The sequence below is a fragment of the Meleagris gallopavo genome, chromosome 10 (assembly GCF_905368555.1).
Source record: "Meleagris gallopavo chromosome 10, MGAL_WU_HG_1.1, whole genome shotgun sequence".
Taxonomy (NCBI): domain Eukaryota; kingdom Metazoa; phylum Chordata; class Aves; order Galliformes; family Phasianidae; genus Meleagris; species Meleagris gallopavo.
Genome location: NC_139413.1, coordinates 2,047,515 through 2,064,523, shown reverse-complemented (window position 1 = coordinate 2,064,523; position 17,009 = coordinate 2,047,515). Strand labels below are relative to the sequence as shown.

General features: G+C 37.4%; 1 protein-coding gene across 1 annotated transcript in view; it reads left to right on the top strand.

Annotated features, from left to right (window-relative positions):
- Positions 1 to 17,009, top strand: part of BRINP3 (BMP/retinoic acid inducible neural specific 3) — a 201,499-nt gene that overhangs the window by 124,346 nt on the left and 60,144 nt on the right. The window contains exon 4 of the mRNA XM_010715542.4: positions 45 to 235. Within this exon, the coding sequence (XP_010713844.1) occupies positions 45 to 235 (191 nt within the window). The remainder of the gene's footprint in view (positions 1 to 44; positions 236 to 17,009) is intronic.

Below are 17,009 nucleotides of genomic sequence, written 5' to 3'. Positions count from 1 at the left end.
AGGATGTCACTGATGGAGACTGTGGTTTCTGTTTCTGTATGCAGGAGAGGAGTCGCTCACAATTTTTGTGGACAAAAGGAAGCTGAGCAAGAGGTCAGATGGAAGTGATCCCAGCACCAACAGCTCTGTGGTGACTCTGGAGACCTTGCACCAGCTCGCAGCCTCCTACTTCATTGACAGGGACAGCACACTGCGCAGACTCCATCACATCCAGATAGCTTCCACTGCCATAAAGGTATGGGGATTCTGCTGAGACAAACCCATGGATGTGTTTCTAGATTAACTAGCTGCTCTTTGGGAGAGACGTATTTCAGACAGTCAGCAAAGATTGATTAGGAAAATAACCATGTTTCTCCTAATCGTTTTTTGTTTGTTTTTGTTTGTTTTTTACCTGAATCAAAGCATTAAATCTGTAATAGAAAGGATAGTTTAGAAAAGGGTGTAACACACTGAAAATATTACTTTTGCTGAGTGATACATAATTTGAATGGCCCTTATAGTGTTACATCACAGAGAAAAAACTTCACGTGTGTTTTCAAATAATGTGCTGATAGACAAACCTGTATCTGTCTAGAGACACATCTGTCTAGAGACACATACTGTTTACATACAGTTTATGTTTTCCTTCAAAAATTGTTTTAAAATGTAGCTTAGTGTATTCTTCTGATTTAATTAGTTTTTAATCTTTCCAAAAAACAGCAAAAAAAAAAAAAGAGCTCTTGATTCTATGGTCCTATTTTCTATCCTGCTTACTGACTACAGTAGGTCATCCATAGCACTGGGAGATGCTTGGCTAAGATCAGAACCTCTGCAGATATTATATAAAGCAACAACTGTTCTCTTGCTCAGATCTTTACCATAATGTTGCTTATTGGATATAACCTCTCTCAGTACATTTCCAGAATTTGCGATAAAATCAAAATGTAATTTACAGTTGAATACATGTTAATTCTAATATATATATTTTTTAATATGTGATTTAAAATCCATTGCATTTATTTAATCTTCCCACCCTTAACTAAGATCCTCATTTATGACCGTCCGATGCCAATATGCACTTGCTACTCACCTTAGCTATTGCTCAAGTAAATATAAATCCACCTCCTCAGCAGTGCTAGATCCTTTACAAATAAGGATACACGAAGAATTTGTGGCACAGCAGCACATGCTTTGTTTGTCTGCCAGTATGTGAAGGATGTTCCTCCTGCCCCATTGATCTTGTTAGCAAATCCCAGCTCAGTGCTGGTCAGCTGCAGGGCAGTGTTAGAGTCTTCAGGCAGCACAGATGAAAATACAGATGAACAAGCAGAAAGTCCAGTCAATCTCGTCTAGGGACTGCCTCTTGGATCGTGCAATCTTGCTGCAGATTGTGGTGCTACCTATTTCTCTGTTCTGACTTGTATCCCCAGTCTCACTGTTTATTATGCAGATCTGCAAAAATCTTTAAAACCAGTCTGCTTTCTTCAAAGCACAGACAATTTTTTCCTTCTATATTAAGATAATTCATGGGGAGGAAGAAGTGGTAACTGAAGTGCTAGAACACCAAGATACAAAGACAAGGCTGTCTCTGAAGGAGATTTCTCCTACTTGCTGTATTTTTAAAGCAAATTTCTGCCACACTACAAAACTCAACTGTGCTTGCTAACGATTTAGTTAATGAATGTTCTGCATGCCCAAAGTTTTTTTTACAAACACCCCACACCCTCACTGTTCATGAAATGGATACAAATGCAAGCTGTAGTCCATAGGCAAATCTGATTTGGGTAATTGAGTGCAGCAGGTCTCTAAGAAAATGGTTTTCACATCGGATGCAGCAGTGCTGATACATGAAACCTTCATTTTGTACATTTGCATTACAGATTTCTATTGTCAGAACACTTAATTGAACAAAAAACCTGTTTCTGTCGAAGGCTAGGAACACAAAAGCAGCCAGGGAAGGCATTTTTTTGTTTTCTTCCCACACAGATTTTTGAAACAGTGCAGTTTTTACACTGCAAAAACCACCCAATAACATTTCAGATCCTTGCTGTAAATAGAATTTTTCCAGATTATTTCTTAAAGCGTGTACTGGTAACTGATAACAACAGGCTTTCCACAGGTCTGCCTGAAGTCATGTTTAGCAGCAGTGATGCCCTGAGGACCTGAGCACAGAGGTGACCATCGGCCCTCTCTGTGCCTCCTGAGATGCTCAGGGAAGAGAGGGATGACAACTTTTACGCAGTTTCCATGCCTGCCTTGCTCACCACGGCCCTTCTCAATATCTTCTTTTGCAAGGTCGAATTAGGGATTTGCAAAAGCAGTCCAATAAATGCTTCCTCAGTTTATCTTATACCCTTTGGACAACTTCAATATGAAGGTGTTGGAACAAGTGGGGATGTTTTCTGCTCATTTTATAAAGCCCTGAAATTCTGAATTGTAGGTTTTCCAAACAATACACGATCATTTTTTGATTGTTGTGTAGTTAATAACAACAACAAGAAGACATGTTCTGAATCTATTTAGTATTTGATCTTATCATTTATGATTCACATGCAGATATCAATTCTATGTCTTAAGCATCATCTGCATGTACATGAAGTTTCAATTAATTGAAAAGAAAAAGACTGAAAGGATAGGGGTTCTTCGAATTCTTTGTTTTCCCTTCCTTTTTTGTCAGTAAATTTTAGTTACATTCTGGATGGCTTTTAAACAAGCAGTATTGTAGACTCTGCTGTACTACTGAAGTTGTTTTCAGGAACAGAGAACTGATACTATAGATACAGCTTTTATTATCATACACTCACTATGAGAAACTCAACTATCTTTTGGGGAATGCACGTTTTAATTAAAAAAAAAAAAAAAAGAAGAAGAAACATTCTGAATGAACGAGACTTAAAACACAAATCAAAGTACATGGTTTGGGAGAGAATCATAGAATCATAGAATGATTTGTTTGGAAGGGGATCATTCAGTTCCAACCCCCTACCATGGGTTGTTTGACACCCACCAGATCAGGTCGGTCAGGGCCCCATCTAACCTGGCCTTGAATGCCTCCAGGGATGGAGCATATGCAGGTTATCTGGGCAGCCTGTTCCAGTGTCTCACCATCTTCTGAGTAAATAATTTCTTCCTAACATCTAATCTAAATCTTCGCTCTTCTATGTCTGGAGGGCCCAGACCTGGGCACAGTACTGCAGATGGAGCTTCATGAGGGCAGAGTAGAGGGAGACAATCTCCTCCCTGTCCCTGCTACCATCCCTCTGTTAATGCAGCCTGGGATACCATTGGCAGTCCAGGCTGCAAGCACACACTCTGGCTTATGTGCACCTTTTTGTCCACCAGGAGCTCCAAGTCCTTCTGCGCAGGGCTGCTGTCCACGAGTTCTTCTCCCAGTCTGTAAACATATCTGGGATTGCCCCAATCCAAGTGCAGCACCTTGCACTTGACATTATTGAACCTCATTAGGTTCACATGGGCCCACTTTTCAAGAGTGATGTTTTGGTTTTGGTTGCGTTGTAAATTAGTAATATATCAGTAAGATTTAATGGATGTGAAGCAGTGAGAAAACAATTAAATATGCAGGTGTAGAGAGAGACTTTCAGTTGCTTATGAAACACCACCAGAGATTAATTTGGCTAGGACAGGATGAAGATGAGCATTTAGCAAATCTGTAGCAGTGCTCAGTCAAGTATTAGGATAACAGTGACTAACTCCTTCCTTTGCAAACTCTGTCAATTTTTATTTTTGGACATTTAGTTGCTAATTTTTTTAGCTTCTTTCTTTCATATTTCTTGAAGAGATTAAGGAAATAATTCTTTGCAGATGGAATATGGACAGTGTTCCATTAAGTCTCTTAATTTACAGAGCAAAATCAACAATGGATCAAGTATTAGATGCGGACGCTCAAGCTCAGTCTTCTGTGAAAACAAAACAAAATAAAACACTACTACTCATATATGTCTGTTTTCTTAAATATGGAGAACAAAATGGCAGATACTCTTTGGAAAGCTCATATAATGAAAGGTTTTTGCCCCTTATGTACTTAAGACAATAAATACTCAATAAATTACTGTATCCTTATATCAAATTAATTGAGTTGTATGCTACCCAAATTTCTTTTCTTACAGGTTTTGATACATTAGTGTGTGGGATTGTTCAGAAAAATAAGATTTTGATAAGTTTTATATTCAGGTTTTCTATTAAAAAGTTGATCTACATCGCACAAAATGGAAAGTATTAGGGAGAGGGAAGTGAGAATAACATTCAAGTTTTCATGTTTAATTCCTATTTATCTTATTCATACCAAAAGCTGTTAGGAGCACAAGAGATGTATTTAATGAATCAAGTTTGTTAATCAAATTTTTTTGTAATCAAGTTTCATAGTTGTGGCATAATTATCCTCAAAAATAACATGAGCACAACTAATTAAAGCTTCACAATTTTCCATTGTTTTCATTGTTTATTCCACATAAAATGAGGAAAAAATCACAAAATCACAATATTTTTCAACTGGAAATCAAATATTCATGGGAGCTACCCAGATCCTATACCAATATTTACCTTATTTAAAAGTCCCTGATACGTACATTCTTCCAATATTATTTTAATGCATTCATTTTACTGATAGTAGTTAGGCTCATATGCTAAATCAGCAGTTTGCAGCCTCGAGGGCATCACTGGAAACTCTCCAAGAGCCTCGGGGCTGCATGTAATTTGCATACACATTTACATGAATGCATATCCTGTTGTATTTGAAATATTACAGATCCAACATTACTTCTCTTGTATGCTCATTTTAGTTGCTTTTTCCTATCAACATTTCTCTTCAGATGCACTGACAGCTGTTAAGTCTCCCTATTAACATGCATATTAGGATGATGGAGTGTGCACTCCTCGTATTTGATAAAATCATCAAACTTATGGAAGCATAATACAAATAAAGCCAGCAAATGTTTTTCTTTCTTTTTGTGTTATCTTTAACAAGCAATATTCTCAGCTCTTCCTGCTCAGTGCTGTTCTTGCCTGTGTACAGCCATACTAATTTGAATCTATTGAAGATCTAATCATAATCAGAGGTCCAGGGGAAGGTCAAATGACCTAAGAACCAGAACTATCCAATGACTCTAATCAATATGACCGATCTCTTCCCTTCACCTGATTGATGGATGGTGTACACAAGACTTGAAGTTCACAACTTTGCTTAGCACGTTCTGTGATTCTAACAATGTGTTCCATTGCTGCCCAGTGGCAGAATGACCTATACTACTCTGAGGTCAAGCACTCATCCTCCTAACACTTGTTTAGGAGGCTTTTTCAGTGTTGGGTAGATTGGATAGAGCTATGCATAGTGTCCCAACTTTTTTCTGCTCTCTTAACAGCTGGGAGACACAGTAGTATAAGCTCCTACACAAGCGACCCTGAGTCCTGTTTGTTAGATGCCACCGTCAAACTACCACTGTCACCAATGAGAGTTAGCTCGCACCACTGCCTGCCATTGTCTAGGATTTGCAGTGCTGTGTTGAGAAGAGCACAGTGCCTTATAGGACCATAATTGTGAGGATGTGCTAATCGCTTGCTGAGTGAAGTTATGCAGAAAAGATAAGAAACACATTGACAGCATGGAAGATTAAATATTATTGAATAATATTGCTACATGTTGCAAAGGGATAAACACATTTATGTCAGGCAGTAATAACACTGATGCTTAATAAAATGAAGTGCTATACTAGCTGTGTTTTGGAGGATATCTTCTTACATCCCAGAACAGATCTTATTCCTAGGGAAAATGTTTCAGGGAGTTGGGGAAGGTAAATAGTGTAGGTGTTAGCTTAGAGTCCAAGCAGCTGAAGGACAGCTACAGTGCATCAAAAGAACAGGAGGGAACAGAACAGATGCATAAATTGAATTTTCCAGCAGCTATTTACAGCCAGATTACAGCCCATTTTTTCCATCTGAGTGAGAATGAATAACCATCCGTGAGAATCTGCCCTCTCATTTCAATTAAATTTTATTGTGCAATTTGCTTTTTCTTTCCCCAAAACACTTTTTTTTTTTTAACTATTAGAAATTTAAGCACTTTGTTTTCTTGGATAACTGTAGATTACAAATAGTGTATAACAGGGATCTATTGTAATGGTAAATATATCTGATTACCTATAATTAACCCATGAACAACTCATGGTAGGCTGCAAGAGAGGAAACTTAAATGTAATGAAATTAGCTTTTCACTCAAAACTCATTCTGAAATCCAGACCTTTTGTTTGTCTGCTTGCTTCTTTGTTTGGTCTGAAAAAGCTTGGCTTCTTCTTTTTGTTTTCTTTCATATCTCCTATTTGAGTGTGCTTTTCTGTGGGTTCAACTAATTGCTGTAATCAAAAGTGGAAATGCTGAATTACTATAAAGACTCATTCTCTTGTCAAATTCCTGAAGAATCCTAAACATCTTCACAATTTTTCTTTGTTGCTAAATTTTGAAGCTTTTGAAATTTAGGTCTTGAACTCTTCTTGCTGAATTTTTTTCTTTTTAGTTTGTGGTAGGGAGCTAAGACCCAAGCCTTGTAAGTGACCAGAAGCTCAAAGATTCTGGCCCAGGAGGAGCTTTAACTTGTAAAATTACAGTTAGAAACATTGAGCTGGAAATGCTTAATGTATCAGTTTTCTGTTGACTCCATTGAAAAAGTTAAATAGTAAATGTGAGGTTAATTAAACACACTAGGGAACTAAAAGCCAGAAGACACTGTCCCTGTTCAGAAGTTTGTATCTTCTGCATCGGGTATTTATGGTGATATTAATTAATCATTTCAAAGAAAAGTCGTGAGTCATTCATCTTGAGGTGGCAAACTCCCATGAAATTTTGCTGAGAATTCAGTACTTCTGCAGGCTACTTTGAAAATCTCACAATTTGCTAGAAGCTTTACAACTCAACTATGTATATGCATAGATATAAATGTTTAAGTTTAAATTTGGGTTATTATCTTATATCTTGCCAGCCCAACTGGGAACTGAATTTTGGTTTCTAATTTCCACTATATTTTGAGCATCAACTTCTTCCTAAGGCCTTTTAGTCACCTGAACTTAGCTGATATTCTGTTCTTTGAGGCTGGATAGACTGTGCCATGAAGCATGGCACAGAGGCTAGTACATACAGAATTTCTACATTAACAAAAATGTGAAATATTGAACATGACATGACAGTAGTGCTTTAATGCTATGCTGAAACAATTACATCACATTTCTCAACAGAGTTTATTTGCTAAGGAGCAACCCTGAACTTCCCTTCCTTGTCTGAAGCTCAGTCTCTGGTATCTCTGGCATCTTGGTACCACATGCTGCTGCACAACACTGAATTTGTGTTTGTTTCACTGTAAAATTAAACTATATAAGGCTTTGTATATTTATGTCTGGGAGATGTTGGAGATCTTTGGACCAAATTATCCGCAGATGTTACGAAATATCACGAGTGCTATGTGTGGGCCATTAAATAATTCTAAGAGTACACAAAATGTAAAGATCAAGGAATTATCGCCATATTTTTTTTTGAGAGTTTAAAGCGATGAAATTAAAAATAACTTTAATTCACTTGGACAATAGAGTTCTAATTAAATAGAAACTCCACAACTCTTTCCCTCAAAGGTAGTGTAGAGGTCAGTTCTTCATTTGGTGTAAAAGAACACAATTACTTTGAGAATCTGACCCTCACTATCCAAGATGGTAAGAGAAATGGAGGGAGGGGGAGGAAGAACTAGCAAGTTAATGCGATCACATTTTACTAAACACTCACAGAATGCATACTCAGCAACATAATTGGCACAATGCATCACAGGAGATGCAACACGACGTACTTTAGCAGCCTCTAATACAGACCACATTGTCTCATTATATTTTCAATAAAGTGCATAGAAGAATGTGTGCAACAAGCTTTAACATTGCCACCTAGTTGGTCACACAGCGTGAAATATCTTCAAAGCAACAAAATAGCACATATTGCAGATGCTAGGACAGATCTGTGGGAAAGACTTCAGATAATTATTCTATGGAGAAGAGAGGGGAGGAGAGTGGAGAAGAGGAGAAGAAAAGGTAGGAGAGGAAAACTCCAATCTGAGACAGGCTACAAAAAAGACAAATGTAAGCAAGTCTTTAACAGCTTTCACACTACTCTTGCCATCATTTCAAAAGTTCTTCAGTTTCTTCCCTTCCCTTCCCTTCCCTTTCCCTTCCTTCCCTTCCCTTCCCTCTTCCCTTCCCTTCCCTTCCCTTCCCTTCCCTTCCCTTCCCTCCCTTCCCTTCCCTTCCCCTTCCCTTCCCTTCCCTTCCCTTCCCTTCCTCCCTTCCCTTCCCTTCCCTTCCCCCTTCCCTTCCCTTCCCTTCCCTTCCCTTCCCTTCCCTTCCCTTCCCTTCCTTCCTTCCCTTCCCTTCCCTTCCCTTCCCTTCCCTTCCCTTCCCTTCCCTTCCCTCCTTCCCTTCCCTTCCCTTCCCCTCTTCCCTTCCCTTCCCTTCCCTCCTTCCCTTCCTCTTCCCTTCCCTTCCCTTCCCTTCCTTCCCTTCCCTTCCCTTCCCTTCCCTTCCCTTCCCTTCCCTTCCCTTCCCTTCCTTCCCTTCCCTTCCCTTCCCTTCCCTTCCCTTCCCCTTCCCTTCCCTTCCCTTCCCTTCCCTTCCTTCCTTCCCTTCCCTTCCTTCCTTCCCTTCCCTTCCCTTCCCTTCCCTTCCCTTCCCTTTCCCTTCCCCTTTCCCCTTCCTTCCCTTCCCTTCCCTTCCCTTCCCCTTCCTTCCCTTCCCTTCCCTTCCTTCCCTTCCCTTCCCTTCCCTACTGAAACCAAAGGAAAACAGTCAGAAAATTAAAGAAGGAAGGTTTTAACATTGCAAGATCAACAGTGAAAACATTCATACATACATTAAGGGTGGAGCATTCAAGAATTAATTTTGAGGCAGTCAGATTTTCATGGATTTTTATTTGGTCTTTGGTTATGCAGTGGTTTGTGTGTTGGCTGAGAAATGTAGTTCAGAACTCTAATTGACAGCTGCCGCCTGAAAGCAGGTCAGAAAACATCAAGAAAGGGCTATAAAATTTGGAGAATCTTCCCCTACCTCTGAACCCAAGGAAATAATGGATACCACACATCAACAGCATGTATGAACACAAGGTCAGATTAGAAAGAATATGTCAGGATAATGGAGACTCAGAAGAGTCAGAAGCAATAAGCTTTCAGAAAAATAAGATAATGAATAATGAAAGATTTCAGTATATGTATTGTTTTTCAAATGGAATTTTTAAGATATTTTCATGTATTTTGCTGAGTTACAATTAAAACTGCTGTATCCCTCTTGAAACTGTTAATTTAATGGTACAAAACACCTCTGAAAATATCCATCATGTTTATATCTTTAAAAGGCAGCTCATTATGAGAATTGCATCATTGCTTTCTTCTGCAACTCAGAATTATTTCTACCTTCAGGGCTTCACACAGCACATCAGCAGAGTTTAAATTTCTACAGCATAACTATAATGAAAGCTCTAGAAACATAATGCTTATAATGTCAATATAGGCAGTGACAGAAGCTGGTTTTAAGAAAAAAATTCTTTACTCATTCAGAACATTTTCTGTGATTACTATATTTTGTTTTCAGCTCTTTCACATCTGAAATGATGGTACTCTCATCATTGTTTTATAGATTTTATTACTGAATTAAGAGTTCAAAATGAAAGTATTTTTAATTTTGAGTTGTGCAATTTTAACCTTATTCAATAAAGAAGTTCTACTGGAGTCAATGAAGTCAATAAAGTTTCTCTATGCACAGTTTGATATGGCTAAGATCAAGGTTTTCTCCATACAACCTCAACCACAATCTTCTTATCAAACTATTTTTCATTTTCTTTCTGTAGATTACCCAAATTAATGCTGTTTCCCAGGAAATAGTTACTGCATTTCAAATTGATGCAATATTCCTCCATTGATAGTTTCTTCCTGAAAAAATAAAATGAGAATACCATAGCAGAGCTATACTGCCTTAGCTATACTAGCTCAATTTGTTTTCCTAACAGTCGTAATAAACCTACTAAATAGAGGTCACAGTCTCCTATCTAGAGGATTTTTAAGAAAATATATCTTCTCCATGAAGAAATAGAGCTTTGAAAATGAAAATAATTCCTTGTTCTTCCTTTGACTTTTCATGAAATCCGTAATGTGCAAAAAATAATTGGTGATAAAGTAGTACAGAGAACAGATTGAAGATATACAGTAATAATTTTTCTGCCATCCAGTTCTAGTCTGTTTTAGTAGACTTTATTCTTAATCTTGTTAAACATTTGAAATATGACATTCACAGCAATGCTGAGCCACATATATTGTTGTAGGAAATAAATACTATATATAAATAATATATATATTATATAATATATAATGTTATATAATGCAAAGAAATTTATATCTTTGGTTAAAGTACAATGATAAGATGTGTGGGTCTGCTTTTCTTTTTCTGTTTTAGAATAAACATGAGGAACTTTGCTCTTTTAATTTTTGATCTTTGCTGGGAAATGTTTATTTGGCCATGCTTTCTGTTTGCATTAAAAATAGTACTGGAATTTTTTTATCATATACAATCAGTTAATGATTACAGTGTTTGGTTTATTATAGAGACTTTTACCTAGAACAGTGTGAATATTTATAACTTGATCAAATTTAGCCTCAGAGAGGAGAAAGGTTCAGTGTATTTATTTACACTTGCCTGTTTAAACTCACCTCATGCTTTCAGAAAGTTGACCTAACATAGCAAGTTGATATCCCAAATAAAAAGCCTTCTTTCCAATCTTTCTTCCATGATGCTTCCTCAATTGCTCCATCTGTCTGAATCAATCCTGTCAATGCTGGCACTGCTGCCTGAACAGTAACATCTGGAACAGAAATAAGAAATCTGGGAAGATTTACCTATGAGTAATTTCCCTATGAAGACCAATTACAGTAAATGATGTCACTTTTCTGACCACCGGCATGTACACTGTCTTATTTATCCCCCACCCCCTCAGTCCCATAAAGATTTTCTTAACACCCAAGCCTGTAGAAGTAGCTTGGATAACATAGAGCCTAAGCGTTACTGAGATTTCCTATATCTCATGAAAATCTCACAATTTAAGCCGTCACAGTAACTTGGGTGATGTAAAAGCCATGGCTCAATTATGGAATTAAGCAGCAGCACTCACAGTCTTGCAATGAGAATAGAGTTCATGGCTGCTTACATTTGCTTTGATTATGATCACTGTTCCCTTACCTCACCTAAATGATCTAGAAAATACAAGGGAATGTCTACACTTCAAAACAGATTCAACACTTAATCCTATGTTTTATTATTCTTTAGCTAATTTGATATTGATTGGAGTTTCCAGTGCAATTATGATAAGTATTTGCATATACTTTTCCTTTACAAGTAGTATCTAACAAGGAATGTGTGCATTTAATTAAAAAAAAACACAAAACCAAACAAGTGCAAGAGATTTGATTTCTGAATGCGAAGTCTCCTAAAAATTAAGTAGCAAAGAAGTTGACAAGTCTTACTGGCCTACTTCGGATAAGAATCATATTATCTGTATCTGTGTACTATGCATATAGATATGTTTACTGCATCAAAATTTGGATTCAGATTCCAATCTCAATCATTCTTCCTACTTTTTTTTTTTTTAATAAATTTGTGAGTTTTAAAGACAAAAGATCATTTTTGCCGCAGGTTAAATTACATAATAGTCATGGAACAGTGTAACTAATCAAACTTACAGAGCAATTTAGCTGAACTAATCGGCCAACACTGGAGGAATTCATACTTTCATATTTGCATATTTCTACAACCAGTTTAGCTTTTAGTCAAGAGTTTCCCTTTAATTTGAAAAGCTGAGAGGTACTTAATGATTAAATTATACATTAGTTGTTATTGATAACTTGGTAGTTAGGCTGGAAAATGTATAATAAAGTGTATCATAAAACCAGTAATTTTGCAAAAAACTGTAGATTGAGAATTGCCAGTACCAATGAGAGGGCAAAAATGTTACAGCCATTTACCAGGGGGAGTGAGTGAGTAGGAAGCAAGAAGGACAGAACCTAAAAATAAATCCCTGAAAACATACATATGACCCAGACGGAGAGCAAACCAGCAGACATGCATATTATAGACAGTAATGTGATTTCTTTTGAGAGGTTGGAATGACAGCCCCATAAGGGGTGGTTTGACTGGAGCATAGTAAAATAAAATGGACATGTAAATCGTCCTGCTTCAGATGTCAAAGTATGTGGGGGGCAGTGTTAGGAACTGCAGTGCTACGGACATCAAGAATAAATCAGTAGCTTAGTTGCACTGCATTCAAGGAGAGGAAATAAAAAGCCTGGGGATAGCTTAATTTAGTAAATTTTCAAGGATTATACCGAAAAAAGCAACTAAGTTTTAAACGTACATGGGAATATTTAAATACGGGTAGGATCTCTTTGTAAAGTCCAGACCTTATTTAACCTGCCCTTGTCACTCTGATTTTTGGGCTTTGGCTTTAATTCTTTTTATTCTTTTTATATTTCAAGTCGTAATGTTAACCTTTAGCAAATATTTTTATAATTTCATAAACATTATTTTTTTCTGTACATTTAACATATGTAATTTTAAAGCTGGCCACATTAAGGTGGTCCAAAAATTGTCTAAAGATCATTTTTACAATGATCCTGACCTTTTTTTTCTTATGGTTTCAAAATAGAAGATTCTGACTTTGTATTCTGATTCTGGGAGGAAGGACTTGCATTTTTTGGGTACATTTTTCCCAACTTAAGAAAATGATTTTACATCCAACTGCAGTACAATTATTACTCATAATATCTGAGAGACTTAGGAATTACAAAGTGGTTCTGTCTTTGTAAAAACGAATGGGGATGCAATAAAGAATCTGAGTATGCTCAACATGGTACATAGGAACTGAGCCAATAATGGAAAGTCCTTGAGTGGGTTTTGCAATTGGGCCAATCAAACAGTCTCCCTTTACAGTAGGTGCCCCAGGATTCCTTTGGAGATGTTCTCTATTGTATAGAAATTGTAATGTGTTTGGAAGAGGAGCGAGGACTCTGAAGTAGGTTGTGCTTCAGTACAGCTTCTTTGTTTTTGTGTTCTGCAGATACTTTGCGATTTTTTTATGCATGAAATGCTATTTTAATTTGTAACCTGTTCTGTGCTCTTTGTTTCTAATTTTATCTTATTAGCAGAGTATACAGAGCTCATTTATTCATTTTGCTCAGCTGGTCTCCTTAACCAATAGAAGTTGAGAAAAAAATAATAGAAGCATTCATATAAGTAAGATGTAGGCAAGCAGCACTATCTAAGTGTAAGCTAAAACAAAATGTTCAGCTTTTATTGCATCTTTTCTAAGATGTTCAATTACTTTTCCGAAAGAGAACTGCACTCTTGCACATTTCTGAAAACTACTTAGAAGGAAAAATGAGTGCCTATCGTCTCTCTGTAAGGCTGAAAGTGCAGGTAATAAAGAGGCTTGTTTTGATGTTCTTATAGGTCCTCCTAAAATTAACAGATAATAAATTGTTCTCTGAAGTTGTGGAGAAGAGACTAGATAGATGATTGCTCCCTATCAGATGAAACTAAATAGTTAGCCTTAAGAAAATCACCATCTTGTACAAAAATCTATATGTGTATATTCCACTTTGCCTGGTTAATGAAATTTATGCAATTTATTTCATTTGCTGGCAGATTAAGTTCACTGTCTCTGACAGAAAAATAAGATAAGAGACATTCCAGGTCATCTGAGTTAGTAGGCTCTTTGAATGAAAAAGTCAGACCTATACTAACAGTATGGACAATGCTAACAGAAAATGTGCAGAAAATGTTATATGCCTATCAGATACGGCTTCAGAATGTTGACAAATCTAAAATAAATAAATACTTCCCCTCCCAAAACATTATTCCAAAACCGACAGTGTTTTCTGTCGCTTTATCTAAGCCTCTCTTAAATGTTCATCTGGCTGCTAGCACGACAAGCGTCAGTACTTGGAACATTCAGATGATTTGTGTTATTTCAATTATGCACTAATTAGTGGAAGCCCTACTATGCTCAATGACACACAAAGGGCAACAGAAGAGTAACTATAGCAATTATTCTCTGCTAAAAGAAGGTGCTGAAAGAAAAGTGTTTTTCTTTCAGCAAAAAAAAAAGAAAGAAAGAAAAAAAAAAAAAGTTGTTTGAGCTTACATGGCAGAGGCTTTCATCGTGGAGGAGATGGTAGAAGGTTCTCCATGCACAAAGCAGAAGCTCCCTGCAGCTCGTGGGCACCCCGCAGAGCAGATCTCCATTGCAGATAGGGAGCAGCCTGCGGTGCAGCAGTGGATGCAGCCTGCAGGAGGTTGCAGCCATGGAGCCCTGACAGGAGAAGCACTGCACCAGAGCTGCAGCTGTGGAGAGGGGTCTGCAGAGGGGCAGGAGGGGTGGAGGGAGATAGACAGCATCTTGTGACCCTTCTATTCAATATCAAGGCCACACATACGCTAGGTTTTGTAGCCCAGAGGTGTGATTCACCCTTTATAGACATCTGCCTACCATCATGAGATGATCCATGCCCCTTAAGGCACTACTGGAAGATGTTGTGTCCCTGTTGACTCTTACATCTGATTACTGATAATGTGTAATTACTCTAGGGAGTTCTATTATTTGTGGAACTGCCAAATACTGTTACTATGCAATTAATCCCACTGAATGATTTATGGAGGAAAGGACTTAGTGTGAACGATAATGGCAGGATCTGGCTTTACCTAATGGTTCATTAGCTATATTGAATGAGAAGTACAGTTTTTCCTCTTCCTCAGACAATCCTCCAAAATATCAAGCCACTCCAGTTTTGTATTTGCTTTGGATTTCTTCTCCCTGCACAACTTTGTTCAGCCTTCTATTGCACCAGTCATTCAGAAGAGAACTTCTTCCATCACTAATGTCACATATATACAAGGAATTTCTTCTAAACGACTATTTTAATGTTTAAAGTTGGCAATATGAATATGAATGCAGCTTTCTGTTTTGATTTTCCTAGCATTGTCTCATTCTCCTTTATGCTGGCTTAGTTGTCTTCCTTGGAAGCCAAATACATTTTCAAAGAATCTTCGTAAAGAGGACAGTCCTTTGTGCAAGACAGTGCACTGCCTCTGCCTGGGCATGTAGCTAGGAGTATTAGCTATGTGCAATAGAAAGGACACACCAGGACCAAAATCTCTGCAGAAATGTGTTCCTTTTTTTATTAGGAAAGCCTTCTATGGGCTTAATTATTGTGGACAAAAAAAAAGTACAGTTTCCCAGGGAAATACTACCCACTGACATCAGAAGAATTCAGCTCTGCTTAAGTGCTGGGAGGTATGTTCTCTGTGCACTTATAATCGGGTCATTATCACCATGGTTATGACTTTTTAACTGACTGAAAACTGTAGGCATTTTCCTCATTAATACCAAATGTTACGGTTTATTTCTGGGAACTGAAAGCCCTGCTGCCCAGGGAAACCTGTGCTGTGATAATTTTTGAAAACAATGCACTTGAGAATAGCCTGCTTGGTTTCTGTCAAATGTTTTTACACATATTTTGTTTACTGGTTCTTATGGGCTTTTGGTTGTTAAATAACTTTGGTCTGTTGTACTTTGCTTTGTGAGTTAGTGTTCTTCACAGACTATGGGTCTAGTTCTAATGAAACAAGTGATTATAGTGCTCTTTGTTCATCTGCAATCACTTCTGGACTATGGTTGCATCTTAAAAAATTCTTTGCATTTACATTTTACCATGCTCTCTCCTGTTTTTGCCTTATTTTTTATTATACGCCTTCAGACAAAACACTTCAACTGTGATCTTGAGGCTGAATATAGCCGTACTTCTGTGATTGGAAGATAATTAAAGAAGTGCCATTTCCTTTCCAGTGTTGCTTCTATCACTGCAGTTTTCTTTCTATCACAGACAAAACATGCAAAATTGTCAGTGATTTTATTAACAGCTGGATCAAGACAGAAGTATCACATTTGGGAGCAACTCTCTTAAGTGATTTTGTATGACGGGTCCTTAGGAAAAAAAAAGTATAAATGAAAGCAGCTTATGGAAAAACTCTTTCCCATTCTGCTTCTGTGCACACCTACGTGCACCACATGCTGTCACTCCCATAATCAAAACGACAGTTATCACTACCTGTGTCTTGCATCATCCAAGTGAAGAATAAACCTTCATGAACAAAATAACACGCCATAATTACACAGACACTAACCTTCTTAATTTTGTGATATCCAGAGCAGTAAGAATAAAAGAATGAATAAGAATTGTTTCTGTAGGTCTCCCATTTCATAAGGATTTATGACGTTGGATTGCTTTATAGACAGATGGTTGAAAATTATAATAAAAAATAAAAAAAAAATATGGATCTTTGTAAATAGAATTGCATGCATATATGCTGAGTATAATCTTTCAGAACTAGGACAAAATTCATAACAACCTTCATCCCTCTTTTTCTGTCTTCTGGCTATTTATCTTGTTTAATGTACATGCCTGTCTTTGTTGTTATATGAACTAATTAGGACTTCTTTTGAGGTGGGTATGCAACAAAAAAATAAGATTTTATAAAGGAATTTTAGATCGTTTTTGGGAGAAGGAGGGAACTTGAGGATTATGGGTAAATCAGAGTTGTCATTCTGCCCATTTCCCAGCCAAATCTGATAGCCATGCAAGAATCTTTACACTGATTCTGGATGATTAAGCAAAAAACAAGGTAAGTCTGGCCCCGGTATAAATACTGAAGACTGCCAAATGTGTGCAGGAAAGAGAGATCCTGACTTGATCTCATTTCCTTGCGCTGTTGGCACTCTGCTAAGAGATTTGGCTGAAGCCAGTTCTGTGTGTTCTCTCCGCAGGCTGCTGGCATTGCAAAGGATCTCATTTTCCACTGCCAGGAACACTTGTTCAAAGTGACAGAAAGGTGCCAGTGAATAGCCCAAGATTTCACATTACTTTGTGAAAATGTTAGGACTTGGAAAATACAAAG